The sequence below is a fragment of the Enhydra lutris genome, unplaced genomic scaffold (genome assembly GCF_002288905.1).
Source record: "Enhydra lutris kenyoni isolate GAN:26980312 unplaced genomic scaffold, ASM228890v2 scaffoldscaffold4, whole genome shotgun sequence".
Taxonomy (NCBI): domain Eukaryota; kingdom Metazoa; phylum Chordata; class Mammalia; order Carnivora; family Mustelidae; genus Enhydra; species Enhydra lutris.
In genome coordinates, this window is record NW_019154088.1 from 29,976,717 (window position 1) to 29,992,517 (window position 15,801).

Consider the following 15,801-nt stretch of genomic DNA (forward strand, 5'->3'; position numbering starts at 1 on the left):
TCTCTACCTCTACCATGCACTTACCACAATTCTACCTATTCCTTCAAACCACTTCCAGCTCTCCTCTTTGCTGATCTTTCTCTGCTCATTCTTATTATACTTGCATGTACCATAACATTTGACTTTATCAGATATTGTCTTACAGATAATTTCATGATAGCTAATATCAAAAATAATAAAGATGAGCTCAAGTTTTATCCTACATGGGAAGTCATAATCTTCCTGAACACACAGACTGAAAAACATGGAAGAAAAGGAAAAATAGGAGATAACATGAAAGTTATTGTTTAAACTAAAGGTCCCAAATTATGTAATAACTATTAATTATTTTTTCATACTAGAGCCAAACACTAGTCTTTGTGTGTCACAGTGCCAAGTTCAGGAGACAATGTAAGAACCCTGCTTTAATTCTAGTGCCCAGAAGCTGCTTAAGAAAGCAGATTTCATAACCAGATATGAGTCTTTTTTTTTTTTTAAGATTTTATTTATTTATTCGACAGAGAGATCACAAGTAGATGGAGAGGCAGGCAGAGAGAGAGAGAGAGAGAGAGAGAGGGAAGCAGGCTCCCTGCTGAGCAGAGAGAGCCCGATGCGGGACTCGATCCCAGGACCCTGAGATCATGACCTGAGCCGAAGGCAGCGGCTTAACCCACTGAGCCACCCAGGCGCCCCATAACCAGATATGAGTCTTAAGTAGTCCCTAGTTTACAGAATACCTTTCAACTACAAATTTAATGTGTATTCATTCTCTTTCTAAATCTACCCAATATTCTAAATATAATAAATGTAACAAAATGCAACTTCAAATAAATTTGAAGACTAATTAGCAGTAATAAGAAAACTGTAAACAGGGTGCCTGGGTGGCTCAGTGGGTTAAGCCTCTGCCTTTGGCTCAGGTCATGATCTCAGGGTCCTGGGATCCAGCCCCACATCCGGCTCTCTACTCAGTGGGGAGCCTGTTTCCCCCCTCTCTCTGCCTGCCTCTCTGCCTATTTGTGATCTCTGTCAAATAAATAAATAAAATCTTAAAAAAGTGGAAGAAAACTGTAAACATATTAGTATAAAGAATATTACACATATAAAAATAATCAAGGCCTAAATGAAAACTCATTAAGCATTTATTAGATAAAGCCTGATTCTTAATTATTGTTGGACTTTATAGGAGAAATACTTTATCGAACTGAACAAGAAGAAAAACACTTTCCTTTTTTAGGTGGAGGGCAGGGAAGGATCAGAGGGAGAAAAAGAATCCCAAGCAGGATCCATACTCAATGCAGAGCCTGACACAGGGCCCAATCTCATGACCCTGAGATCATGATCTGAGCTGAAATCAAGAGTCATGAGCTTAATGGACTGAGCCACCCAGGTGCCTCAAGAAAAACTTTTTTACTACTCTGAATTATATAACAACCCATCTACCTCTTAACCATGACCATCAAATTTGCAAAATGTACAATCCTCTAAACAGATTATAGGACAATGAAAAATATACTAATTATGGCACGTGTAAGCCAAACTATGGACAGATGATTGCTGTGTTCATGTTTTTAAACCCATACTCTTCTCAAACACACATATTCAGGACTTAACGGAATTTATCTTTCTATAGACTCTATTACTGTAAGTACTCAAGTGTTTTACTGAATCTAACATTTTCCCTTCCTCATAAGTGCCCCCCCTTTGTCAATCAGAACTTATATTCTAACGTGAAAGCAACTGTTAGCAGGCAATCTGGAAAAGATAAATTTATTTTATATTTTTTAAAAGATCTTAACTATTTGAGAGAAAGAGAGAGTGAGCGTGAGAGACAGCATGAGTTGGGAGGACAGGGAGAAGCAGGCTCCTGTTGAGCAGGAAGCCTGAGGCAGGCTCTATCCCAGGACTCTGGGATCATGACCTGAGGCAAAGGCAGATGCTTAACTGACTGAGCCACTCTGGCACCCCAGTAAGTTTATTTAAGAATAAGGATTTAGGGGCGCCTGGGTGGCTCAGTGGGTTAAAGCCTCTGCCTTCGGCTCGGGTTGTGATCTCACGGTCCTGGGATCGAGCCCCGCATCGGACTCCCTGCTCGGCGGGGAGTCTGCTTCCTCCTCTTCTCTCTGCCTGCTTCTCTGCCTACTTGTGATCTCTCTGTCAAATAAATAAATAAAATCTTTAAAAAAAAAAAAAAAAGAATAAGGATTTAGTATGTCTGCTACATCTGTTCTATTTTCTCATTATTGTTCTAATAAAATAAAAGCTTTCACACGAAAACTATCATCTTAAAAAAAATAACATCACAATAGTAAGAAAAAAAAAACTAGTTCAGCTCTGAAGTGATTCCATAGTTTTAAAAAATGTACTGATTCAGAGAGTATCAAGCTGATACTTTCTGACCCTTGTCAAAATGTCAAGTTAAGATAGTTGGCTACAAAGTCAATCTGTAGTTTTATAAAAAGTATCAATCTGATACTTTCTAATCCTTGTCAAAATGTGTAAGTTAAGGTACTGTCTTACGGGGATAGAAAAAAAATATATGAGTTGAACTCAACATTCTGTCTTAAAAATGTGAAATCAGGGGCAGCTCAGTGGTTCAGTCAATTAAGTGTCTGACTCTTGATCTCAGCTCAGGTCTTGATCTCCAGATCCTGAGTTCATGTTGGGCTAGGTGTGGAGCATGCATGCATATATACATACATGCATAAATAAAGGTGTGAAATTAAAACAGGAAATACAAAACCAGCTGCATCCCTTTCATAAGAGACAAATATTTTTGTCTTTGATTTGATATAAGAGAATACTTAACTGTTTTATGGATTCTTCAAATTTATACTCTCTTGTAAAAAGAAGCAGCTTAAATACCAGATATTTGGAGCACCTGGTGGCTCAGTGGGTTAAATGTCTGACTCTTGATTTTGGCTCAGGTTATGATCTCAGGGTCATGGAATTGGTTGAGCCCAGTGTGGGGCTCCACACTCAGCAAGGAGTCTGCTTGAGATGCTTGCTCTTCCTCAGCCCCTCCCTGAGCTTGTGTGTATGTGCGCATGTTCTCTCCCTATCTCTCTCAAATAAGTAAATAAATAAATAACATCTTTTTAAAAATACCAAATATTTTACAGCGTGCACCAAGTTGTTTTTAAAGGCCTACTAAAAGTTACTGCTATAAAAGAATAATTTCTCCTTAAATGTTAAAATGTCCAATATACAGATATTTGGACAAAAGTCACACTTGACAAAAATATTACATTTCTGTTGATGGTTTGTCATCCTGGATCTGGAGTAACAAGTGACAAAAACTAATATAAATTTTTTTAAAAACTAGAAAACAATCCAGGGACACTCACTAATAAATTATATTTTAAAAATACTGAAAAAGTTAAAGGACTTTCCTTTTCCAATGTATTGACAAGTCAAAGGATGTGCAGCAATTCTGTAACATCAGTTAAGAAGGGGAATGACAATCATATTCTATACATGGAAAAGACAGGAAAATTAGCACAAATGGCAATCATGAGAAAAATTAAGACAAGTTCATTCATTCACTAAAAACTAGAAATGTAAACATATATATTCTCAGAATATGAGTCTTTGAAATGGGAAAAGCCTATGAATCATTTGAAGGAAAGATATGAAATGACATTATTTTAATAAGCCTCAATTTTAGAAGTCTTAAATAGCATAGGAGTAATAAGCCATACAATAAGAACATCTATGAAAGAAAACATATTACAATTCACAATTTAAACTTTCCACGTTGAAAACCTGAAGCAGACAAAAATCTAAAGAAGTCTGAAAAACTTTTTAATTCCTTCCTATTTTTCAAATTTCAAATGCTTCACACTTACTCTAGATGCTCCACAATGATTTGTTATTGATTTACATGCTTTTACTGAGCTGTAAATAACACAGCAAAATGCACACCACCAAAAACTTCTCTAGAAAAAATCCTACCAGACCAAATTTTAACATAACAATAAATTTAGAAACTCTCCCTGACTCCCTTCCCCAATTATACAACCTTTAGAAATTATTAAACAATGAAAGAAAACTGAGTTGTGGGTCAGATAACAGTACTGTATCATTTACTTTTCCGGTTTTCATCACCGTACTGTGGTCACTTAAGAGGATGTTTTTGTTGTCAGGTAACATATGCTAAACCATTTGAAGAACAACATATCTGCAACCTACTCATTTTTTGAACTATTCAAAATAATAAATGTATATATTTACAGAGAAAGAATTAATTAAGCAAATGCAGTAAAATATTGACAACTGGGGGAGTCTGGGTGAAAATTACCTGGAATTCTTTGTACTATTCTTGCAACTGTACTTTGCCTTAAGTATGAAATTATGTCAAAATAAAAAGTTAAGGGGCGCCTGAGTAGGTTAAGCCTCTGCCTTCGGCTCAGGTCGTGATCTCAGGGTCCTGGGATTGAGCCCTGCATCAGGCTCTCTGCTCAGCAGGGAGCCTGCTTCCTCCTCTCTCTCTGCCTGCCTCTCTGCCTGCTTGTGATCTTTGTCAAATAAATAAATAAAATCTTTAAAAAATAAAAAAATAAAAATAAAAAGTTAAAAAGTAGGGGCACCTGTGTGGCTCAGTTAAAGCCTCTGGCTTGGGCTCAGGTCATGATCCCAGGGTCCTGGGATCGAGCCCCGCATCGGTCTCTCTGTTCAGCAGGGAGCCTGCTTTCCCCTCTCTCTCTCTCTCTCTGCCTGCCTCTCTGCCCACTTGTGATCTCTGTCTGTCAAATAAATAAATAAAATCTTAAAAAAAAAAAAGTTAAAAAAGTAAGGGATGCTTAACACTTTTGAAGCCTGAGAACAAAATAACTGCATCAACTCTCTTAAGTTTCATGGTTTCTACTTTTATAAGTATTAATAAAGTATATCTCTTAAGTATATGGCACTTAGCATGAAATTAATACTAAATTATATCTACAATCCAAGGCAAAGTTCATATTTAAGTCATTTTCTTTTGCCTCAGGTGGAAAAAAGGAAAGGTGTAGTGAAGTAAACAAGTTAGAAGACAAATAACCACTAGTCTCTCAGCTCTGGGTTTTAGAATTCTTTCCATTTAAGAGTCAAATCATGGCTGAGTCTTTACAAAGTTAAAAAGCTGATATTCTCACCACTTTTTTCTTTCCATTAAAAAAAAAAGCATTTAGGTTGGGTTACATCTGCTGAATCTATATGGTAAAATTAGCAAATAATTTTCTTCCCTTTACAAAGCTAGAAAAAAATCTGGAGAAATGTAGTAGTATGATCCAGTGGATATAATTCATTCATATATTGGAATAAAAGAAATAAAGAAATCAAGACCACAGCTTACGAATTATTCTATCTTGTACAAAGCTATATCTAATAAAATATCAGAATAAAACTCAACAAAAACAGTTAATAAGAATAAGAAAATACAGGAATTATCCTTTTCATGTAAAATTATATCTTTGTATTAATGTTAATATACCTAGATTAAGACAGAAGTTATGATCCATCAACTGAAAAAAGTTTTTTATTTCCTTAAGTTTTATCTCCACATCAGGGATTCAGAGCCAATAGGTTCATACTGAACTTGATATATTCAAGGGCAAAAAGGTTTTATTTAAATTCACAATAAGTGCAAAAAGAAACACATTACCTCCTAATACATTCCTGAGACATTATGCTGGAAATCTTATATGTACATATACAGGTAACCTTAAGACATGGACATTTCTAAGAACATTAAAAATGAGAAATAATATAAAGGTCTAACTAACAGAGGCCAGGTTAAATCTACCAACTGCAAAACTATGTAATCATTAAATTATATCTTTTTCAGATGACTATGAAACATTTAAGACAAAATGAATTAAAAATATTACAATATTTTTGTTAAAAAATTAAAAAGGTGGTTTATATAAAAAACAACACTTGGAAAAAGTTGTAAAGATATATGTCAAATATTAATCTCTAAGTATTAAGACTGTGGGTCTTTTCACATTTTTCTTTATGTTTCTAGATATTATACTTCCTACTGTCTGGCTAACAAGCATATGTTATTTTTTATGGTTATATAAACAAAGTTAGTTCCTTTAAAAAAAAAAAAGAAAGAAAGAAAACCAAAATTAAAAAGACCTGGCTAAATAACAGAGTACATATCTAGATAATAAAACAATACAAAAACAAAAACAAAAACAAAACCCCAGTACTGAGACATGAGAGCCTCAGGCATGGCTCTGCAGGCCCATCTTCTAATTTGTATCACAGCAATCCTCTTTTGTCCACTTCACATAGTTCTCCAATCTTATATTTCACAACAAGGTAGATGGTTAAAAAAAAACCTGAAAACATGTTATACAGAGGAATACTTATTGATATGAAATGATGTCTTCTATGAAATGTCAGCTAAACAGGCAAATAAAACTTTGATACAATGGTCCTATTTTTAAAAGTTAATTAAATTAAAATGTTATGGGGGTTTTGAATTTTAGCTTCAGTTGATTTGTTTCTAGTATTTCTTAAAGATGTGGGTGTAACATTTTCTAGATACATTCAAGGCCTACAAATGAAAAAGACCTTCAATTGACCTATATATTATTTTCTAAACCTCAAAAAGATATAATCATATCAGGAGGAAAAAATGGGGGTATTTGTATTTTAAATTAAAGCAACATTATCTAACATTTTCTAAAGAAATCAAAAGATGAGTCAGTTCATAAACAGCACACAGAAAATAAGTAATCTATTAAAATAAACTACATTTCATTAAAAAGACCTACACCCCAAAATTCTAATGTTTCATGTCTATATTCGAATAGTCAATCATGCAAAAGTACTTTTATACTAAACATGCACGAATTACGTAGGTAAATGATGTTAGAGCTGAACAAAGCCCCTGCCCAGCACTAAATGTTTTTAAATACAATAAGCAATTCACTGTATAATCTGAAACTTCTTAGAAAAGTTTCTTTTCATTCACATGCATAGCAAATTAGCATAATTTTATAAAAGAAAACTGTGTAACAAGTCCCCAAAACTCCCCTTATTAGCTTCCACAATAAATTAAACCATTTAAAAAGAGTTTTACTGCAAAAAACTTACATGCATTTCAGTTACACCTGCCATTTTATAAACTTCTCTGTCAACAAACAAAGGAATATAAAAAGAATGCCTATATGGTTTTAACCTTTGCCATCACTTTGTCCTTGACATAGTCAAAAAAGTGAGACTAGCAATAATCAACAGCCAGTTCAAAATAAAGTTTTCCCCAAAGTGAGCTTCAAGTTTCTTCATTTAATACTCAAAAGTCTGAAGATACTTTTCATGTGGCTGTTTGTAAAGTTTGATTCAAAAAATGGAAATGAACTGTATCACTGAGAAATGCTATAGCTGAATTTATACTTTCACAGTACACTGATCAGATGCAACATAGTGAAAAATACTATGAAAAAAAGTTACTCAGCTAGAGACCAAACAAACCTTACTGGCATCGCTACCCTTCCTATTAGCCTTCCACCACAGTAGTCAACAAAATACTACCCAGGAGAGATTTTTCTGCTGTCCTCCTGCTTTGCTGTTGGATTAAGACCAGAAAGCAGCAACGATGAAAAGGGCTTTTATATTCACTATACTTAAGGATTTCCAAACTAAGAAATATAACCTGGGCAAGAGTTGGTTATAGCTATAATACCCTATTTATCAAAAACAAGGAAATTTATACTTTCTCCCTTTTGAACAAATTTGTTATTTTAATTTTTAAAAATTTTTTAAATTTGTTACTTTAATTCCAAGGCCAATATTCCTTACAAATTGGTAAAATTTTTAAAGCTTTAAACAAAACAAAAAACCTCCCTTGAAACCTTTCCTTCATCCTTATTAACATTATTTAAAATGATTTTTCACTTGATTAATAACATAGCCTAAGTTATATTCAAATAAATTTCAATTATACAACAAAGTTTAAAGTTAGTTGCCCCCTGATGAAACCAAAAAAAGGTACACACACACACACAAAAGCAAGAGTTGAAGAATTTTTTTCTAAGAGAGTGGTATACAAAAATTATAATAGAATCTGCACTTACTCTTCACCCCTTTCTTCCCCTTTCGTTCCTTCTTGTACTGTTCCTTCAGTTTACTTATTAATCCCTGGTCTACATCCCAAACCTCAGTAGGTGGGGAGAGGTCATCTTTATCTACATGCAGCATATTATTAAAAGAAAAAAAATCAGCAGTTGGCAATGCAAGCTGTTGGCAGTAAACTGTTATAGTTTTACATAATCATAATAAAAATACACTAACAGCATATACCCAAAATACTTTAAAGGTGCAGTTTCAGTTTTGGTATTCACAACTCAAACTCTAAATGCCCATCTCATAAGTTTCTAAACAGTTAATACTAACAGTTAAATGGTGCTTCATATCTATGAATCACAAATTTGAAGGTTATTATTCTTTCAATGAGTAATATTCAATGGACTGGCATTAGAAAACTGTTATACAAAAGAGATCACTGCATCTTTATAAAAATGTTCATAAAAATTATTCAGCCAGCATCATAAAAGCAAATGAATGAATTACATGCGAACTACTCATAGAGTGCAAGCTGGAAAGGTCAGTGCCATTTTATTGATGAAAATATTCATGCACCTTCTGTCACACTGATTCTGCATGCACGGGTAACTATACTAATGGAGAGGCATTCTAGTCCAATATAATACATACATATAGTTCCAAAATACATTATCTCCAATAATACATACAAAGCATTCAGAGAATCCCACCTCGGCCCCCACCCCACCCAAATAGTCCAACATCTCATTACCTTCTTCCATTGGTCTACAACTAAGATTAGCAAAAAAAAAACAAAAAAACAAAACTCAAATTCCACTGAAGAATTTTTGAGTTTATTTTTTTTAGGGTAAGATAAAAGCAGTGACAAGCATGGAGAAGTGAAAACATACATTGCTGTACATCTGCTAAAGAAGAAACTTCAGCTATTTTAGCTGAATAACAAATCTGTACTTATTTTAAGTAAATACTTGTGCCTGGAAAAATTTTACTCTATAGTAAACTAGAAGAAAACAGCATTAAAAAGAAGCAGGATAAAAATAAATCTATTAGAATTACTTTAAGTATTAAGGGTTTTCCCTTCATTTGTTTAGTTTTAAAATAGCCATGTTACTAGAAAGTTTAACATTCTGTTACAGAGTAACAGCTATGAGTTTATGTAACCATGTTACTAAATAAGAACTCTATCAAAACACACAGGCTAAGTCACTGAACAGGACTGACAGAATAGTGAGATTTTAGGGAAACCACACTTGCTAAATTTCTGATAACTCATTATATTTCAGATTACAAATCTTGTAAAACTGCCTAGGCCTCACTGACTTAATCCATACAGTGGACATTAAAAAGCCTTTTTTGCCCCTTATAGACTGCTATTTGTAGTAAATATAAAAATTCTCATATTTGAATGGCATGTAGAAATTCAATTACTTACTGTACCTTGACCCTTTTCTACACTTGTTATCACTTTCTCCCCTATGGATATACCTATGATCTTAGGCAATCTGGATGTAAAAAGCTAAATTCAAAGCTTTAAGCTAATTTGTCAACTTGAATTACTCAAACTAGGTTGCTCAAGATTGAAACATATACATAAGATTATCTGTCAAATTTGCAATTGTAGTACTGTTTGTAATACTGCAGTAATATTGATTTAAAGAGAAAATTTACTTTTGTGTACTGTAATCATGAAGTTTACTGAAAACGGCTGTAATCAGAAATTATTCTGTGAACTCACTGGATACTCCCCCAAAAATGTGATCTAAAGAACAAATCATTTGCATTCATCTTAATAAAACTAGCAATTATTGTTTAAGTAACCACTTAAAGTAAGCCAAACTATGTATTTTTAAACCTATAGAAAGAAAATTTAAAAACAAAAAAGCTTCAGTGGTATAAATTTTACATAGGTAATGCCATAGGACAGAAAATTTTAGTAAGATAGCCTCAACAGTTTTTTAAAACACCTCTGTAGAAAAAATAAAGTTGTAACTCTAATTCAAGTAGCAAAGGGTACTAGAGTGAAAAAGCAAAAGGGAATAAAAAGGATAAGCCTAAGGGAAAAAAAACAAATATTACTTGAAAGATAACCTAAAGTCTAGAAAACAAAGGTTAACTCAAAGCAGTGCAAAGAAAGAACAGGTTGGTGAATGCATATGTGCACAAAAAACATCCTGAAACTTGCCTTGTAATAACAGCTGATTTGATACTGCTTATAAGAAATAGTTAAGAGCAAAAGGGAAGAGGCAGCATAATCTTCTACATATTAATTCTGTTTTGTTAATAATCTGGGGGTGGGGGGAATACCAAGAAAGGAGGCTGAATCAGTTAGGGGAACTTTTTTGTTTAAAAGAAAACACAAATATGCACACACAAAAAAATGACCCTTAACAACTCAAAACCACAAAAACATAAAATTCTAATATGGTAATTCTAACTATCATAGTAGAGGAATTATATAAATTTATTTAATATAGCATAAAAATGTAACATCACTTTATGCAAATATTCAGTACTTTAATTATCCAATCCATAATATTTAAATACAAACATTCAGGTACTAATTACATTTGGTAGTCCTATAAATTTCCACAAATCACACTTTCAAAGTGGAGGAGAAAATAACCAAACATGCTCAAAATGCCATGTCTCCATGAGAGAAACAGCAAAATCAGAAATGCCTACTACTATTTTTGACTATGAGAAGAACTAAAAACTACCAAAATTAAACTCAGACTACCTAATGTAGATAACAGAAGAAAAATAGGATTTAGAAGCTTCCTAAAAAGCAGTGGTTTTATACGATAAAAGTATTCAAAATTAGAATATCTGAGATTTATAATGTTACAAAATAAAAAACAACAGACTACCCACTGTGGGTGGGTACTGAAATATGTTTCAGTAGGATACATTACTTCCGAATAACAACAACAACAACAATAACAAAACAAAAAAAAGGTCTTTTACCCAATAATTTAAATCTCAAAAACTGTCACCTTCCCATTTGTAAGTAAATTCAAATTTAAGCAAATGAGTTAAATAAAGGTATGTTTGTATATCCATCCTCTTTGTTCTGGAAAAACTGAATATAGCACCTGTTGAGAAGAAATGAAAAATACAGAAACACTGCATAGATCCTTTGACAGTCTGCATTTGGTAAGGAAAGAAACTGCCTGAACAATTTTGTTCTTTTCCTTCTAAAGAACTTAAAATGCTTTAAAGATGGTTCAGTCTCATCTGGAAGGAAGAGACTTTCAGTTACTTCCATATACACAGATTCAGGTCACAGTCAAATAGTAACAGTAAAAGTGAGTAATATTTTACTATTATCACTCACTTGTTAGGTCTGCTTTTGAAACTGCTCTAGAGCCAAAAGCCTTTGGACAGAAGGACCAATCGACTAAACACAATATAGCATTTCATTATTAAAGAAATAATGTCATTTTATACAAACTAAATTCCTGAAATTTTTGTATATTCTTTTGACTGTTAAAATTCCAGCAATTTTAGGCAAAGAAAGCAGGAATGGTTATACGCCAAGCATTAGCTATGTAAATATTTGAAAACTGTTGATTATTTTCTTTAATGAAAATAATCTAAATGTTCATCAGTAAGACCCCAATTAAATAATGGAACATACTGACAGAATATTATGAAGCTATTAAAAATGTTGCTGCAGAAGAACAATGTATTAGGTTAAAAGTGTGGGTTATAAACTGGAACTAAGCAAAATCCTTTGTTAAAGACAGATACATATATATAAATGTTAAGCATGATTCTCCTTACACAGTGGCATTATAGGTTATTTTTAATTTCTTCTTCACAGAAGAAGGGTTTCTAAACTCCTAAAATACATGAATTACAAAATAATTATATACTTATATAATTTAAATGTACTTATATAATTATAAAATAACCCGGGGGGAGGGGGGAAACAGTACTTTAGAATCTACTGGGAAAAAATTAGGTATTTCTAACATTGAATGGGTTGCACAAAGAAGCTTAAAGAAAACTTTTATACTTTTATTGTGCCCCCTGAGCAAGGCTAATTCTTAAGAAAAGTAAACTAGAATATAGCCATTTTCAAATAGTAAGTACAAAAATGTATATTCAAAGTCTAGAAGGTAATTCTGAATTTTTTTCATATTTTCCACTAATGTGCCTCTTCTCTTTCCACTTAGAAGAAGAGATAAGTAAAGGTCTGAAACAATGCTTAAGAATTATAATCAGTAAGAAAGCAAATAACAAAACTCAGATTTTTAAGTGCTTAAATTGTTATCAGGATAGTAAATAATTACATTACCTCTTAGGTTTTGTTTCTCCTGCTATCAGCAAATTCAGTTTCAGTACACAAATGAGGCATTTTTAAATAATATGTGTTCCCCATCATCAAAGTAGTTTTTAAGTAGTTAGTGATAACTCCTCCTGCTAGTAACTAAGCAACTCTGGTGTTCCTTTGAAATGTGCAATAAGGGACTTAGTGACCTTCTCCAATAAAGCTCTGTAAACATAGTGTGAGTTCTACCTGCCAGATAACATGCTGGTTTTCAAAACTGATTGAATGCACAAGAGAGTGGACCTAAGCTATTATCTTAATAAATTTTTATACTTTTATTTTCTAATGGAGTTTTAAATCCTGTATAAATAGAACTGTTTTCTTTCAGTTATAGCTGGATTATTATTAGCATTATGTATCATTTCCAAAGGCTAGGCCTAACATATGCATACTAAATATATGTAGTAAAGTTTAATACCTTCACTAAACCTTGTTCGATATAAAGCTGTAATTCAAGATTAGTAGCTTTATTACTTTCTAGCAATAAGTCAGGTAACATTGTATGGGCATAACAAGAGTTAAATCCTTAAACCTAGATTCATTACCAAATTAAATAATGGGAATGCTTAAAACTACATACATGTGGTTTTTTTTTTTTTTTTTAATTTGCTAAGAGGAAAAAATTGGATTTCTTTCAACTTTAAATCAAGGTAAGTTCCAAAAATCAAAATCCACCAAAAGGCATATATTAAACAATAGTTTTGTCACCAAATCTAAATAAATTGGTACAAAATACCCTGAGATTATTCAACACCATTTCCCCTTGTTCTCATTCAACTGCCACCATACATTCAAATACTCACATTCCACATATAATATTCAATACCAATATATCCTTAAAGGCTATTCTCCCGCCCCCATATTTCTTTATCACCTTACCCCATTCTGTGCCATCCCCTGAACTCCGTGCTTCTCCAGCTCCTTCACCATCTTCAGCTGTCACTAAAAAATCAAATTCTTTCAGTGCTTCCTCAGTATCAGGATCATCAGTTAGGTCAGCAGCTAAACCTTCATTACCTATCTGTAAATGGAACATAAGCCAAGAATTACTTTTATCCTAGATTTTAAAGGGATCCTTTATATGATTTCACACAATTATCTTTATATTTGCACTCCCATTTTTAAATTACTTACACAAAATTTTAGATTTTCCATTTATTTCACCAATCCCCAAATATATGCATATAAATGGCAAATATAAATTTCTTAACAGTGTCATGTGAAGATTACTGTAAGATGTGATATAAGTAATCTGGTAGTAAAAAAAATGGTAGTTAAAAAAATGGTTAAAATAATAATCAAAAGCAGTTCACTTCTTTAATTAGAATAGGATCACAAATACCCCTATTTATAGGTCGTTTTACTCACTTACATTCTGATAATACACTGTGTTGAACTGACTTCACTCACTGAGAACTGCACATGTAGTCCATAATTCACAAGGTCCTGGCATGGCTAATATAGTAAGAATATTAACTGATCTTAAGTCAATAGCTGTGAAAATAATAGTGCTTTGCCTCCCAAGGAAAAAAAAGGAGGGGGGAATCTCTCCATTTACCCGTGTTACACACATGAGTATGCTGCATACATGAAATGTGAAAGGAAGGCTGGAAACTGCTTTAATAGCCTAAAAACTTTTAAGGAACAAGAACATTATTATAATATCCCAAGAAAACAAAACTTAACCCATGTACTTTTTTTTAGATACATGAAATACTCTATACTACTGTGGTAATTCATAAATGGATCATCTAATTTGTGTATACTCTTATAGCTAACCCACATCACTGATAAAATTGATAACTCAGTTTCTTAGATTATGAGGAAAAGTAAATTTTTATTAATCCTTATCAAAGAACAAGAATGTGGACACATACATTTATAATCTATAGTTTAGTCCCTCACCCAGAGTGGGAGTATCCCCATTGCAGCTTCACTTTATTTATCACCTGTGTACTGTACACGAAAAGACAGACTTCAGCAGTGATTCTTAATTGTAGCGGGAGTGGATAAGGTGGTTGTTTTTTTTAAGTTTCAAAGTGCCAGACTAGTTCTATTAAAAAAAGACCCCTTTTTGCCATTTAGTGAATGATACAGCAAATAATAATTTCTACTATAGGTGGGTAATAGTAAGAACTGACAATATATAAAACTTTCAATAGAGATGATAAAATAAAAAATAATCCATCACTCCTAATGTAACTTAAGACATCTTGAAAATTTCTACTCCAAATACATGTGTATATGTATTTTAGCCAAAAAAATTAAAAACTGAGTTCCTACTTTGTGTTTATTCATCCGATGTTTATCTTTTCCTTCTGGGATACCTTCAATCATGTCATTTTCCTCTTCTTCATCACTGTCATCAGCATTTTCTAAAAAATTGAATGTCTCAAGAACATCACCAGAGGGCCTGTCAAAGGGGACAAAGATGAATCCAAATATACCAATGGTTAATTCTAATATTTGTTTCCTATTTTAAAACAGTACTTGAAACTAGTATAGAGATTCAAATGATAACCTATTTATAATATATTGCCTAAGTATTTTACCCAATAAAATAATGTTTTGAAGATTGTCTGTTTTCTGACTAAAGTAAAAGTGATTGTTTTGTTAAGTTTCTCTTTGAGTAATTATTGTGTCAAAATCTTATAGTAACAGACACTCAAATGTGGTATTATTTCTCAAAATAAAGCCACCAAAAGCAAGCAAGTAAACTTAGCATTTCTTATAGCTCTACAACCTCTTAAGAGGTCCAAATGTCTGAAGACTTAAACCTGCCCAGATTTAAAGTTATGGGGTAAATCAGATACAGATATCCCAATCCATTTCACAGACTTTCTTACCTACAAAACAGGATTCTTAATATACTAAAGAAATACTTTCTTCAAGTCTTTCAGAATCATTCAATTTAATAGGTAATAACGATCATCTATTTTAATCTACCTATGAAGTCATTTTTTAAACTATAATTTGAGTCCCTTCTCTATGTACAAAAAAGGGTTTTCAAATAGCTGTTTAATATCTAATAACAAAGCAAGAGAACAGTGAAAATTTCAGGCCAAAAAAGACTTACACAATAAAAGTCTCTGCTCTACCATTAACTAGATGACTGAATTTGGCCCAGTCACTTAAACCTTTTAGCTGCAATTTCTTTACCTGTAAACTGTTTGGGTTGAACTAGATGATCTTTTGGTACCAAAAAGAGTAACAATCTAAAATACAATTCAGACTTTTTTTTTGAAGGGGGCAGGGCCTGGAGGGGCAAAGAGAGAGAGAGAAAGAGAATCTTAAGCAGGCTCCATGTCCAGTGTGGAGCCCCCAATGCAGGGCTTGATTCTCACAACCCTGAAATCAACAGAAGATGGGGTCACCTGGGTGGCTCAGTCTGGTGAGCATCTGACTCTTGGTATCAGCTCAGGGCATGATCTCAGGGT

At 33.0% G+C, this 15,801-nt stretch overlaps 1 protein-coding gene across 3 annotated transcripts in view; it reads right to left on the reverse strand.

Annotated features, from left to right (window-relative positions):
• The window catches only part of LOC111158524 (striatin 3), a 113,523-nt gene that overhangs the window by 27,435 nt on the left and 70,287 nt on the right, over positions 1-15,801 (reverse strand). For 2 of the 3 annotated variants that reach the window (XM_022520611.1, XM_022520622.1), the window contains exons 6-8: positions 14,648-14,777; positions 13,244-13,385; positions 8,043-8,153 (exon numbers count right to left, since the gene is read on the reverse strand). In XM_022520611.1, coding sequence (XP_022376319.1) covers positions 8,043-8,153; positions 13,244-13,385; positions 14,648-14,777 — 383 coding nt within the window. The remainder of the gene's footprint in view (positions 1-8,042; positions 8,154-13,243; positions 13,386-14,647; positions 14,778-15,801) is intronic. The other variant, XM_022520627.1, reaches the window with a different exon arrangement.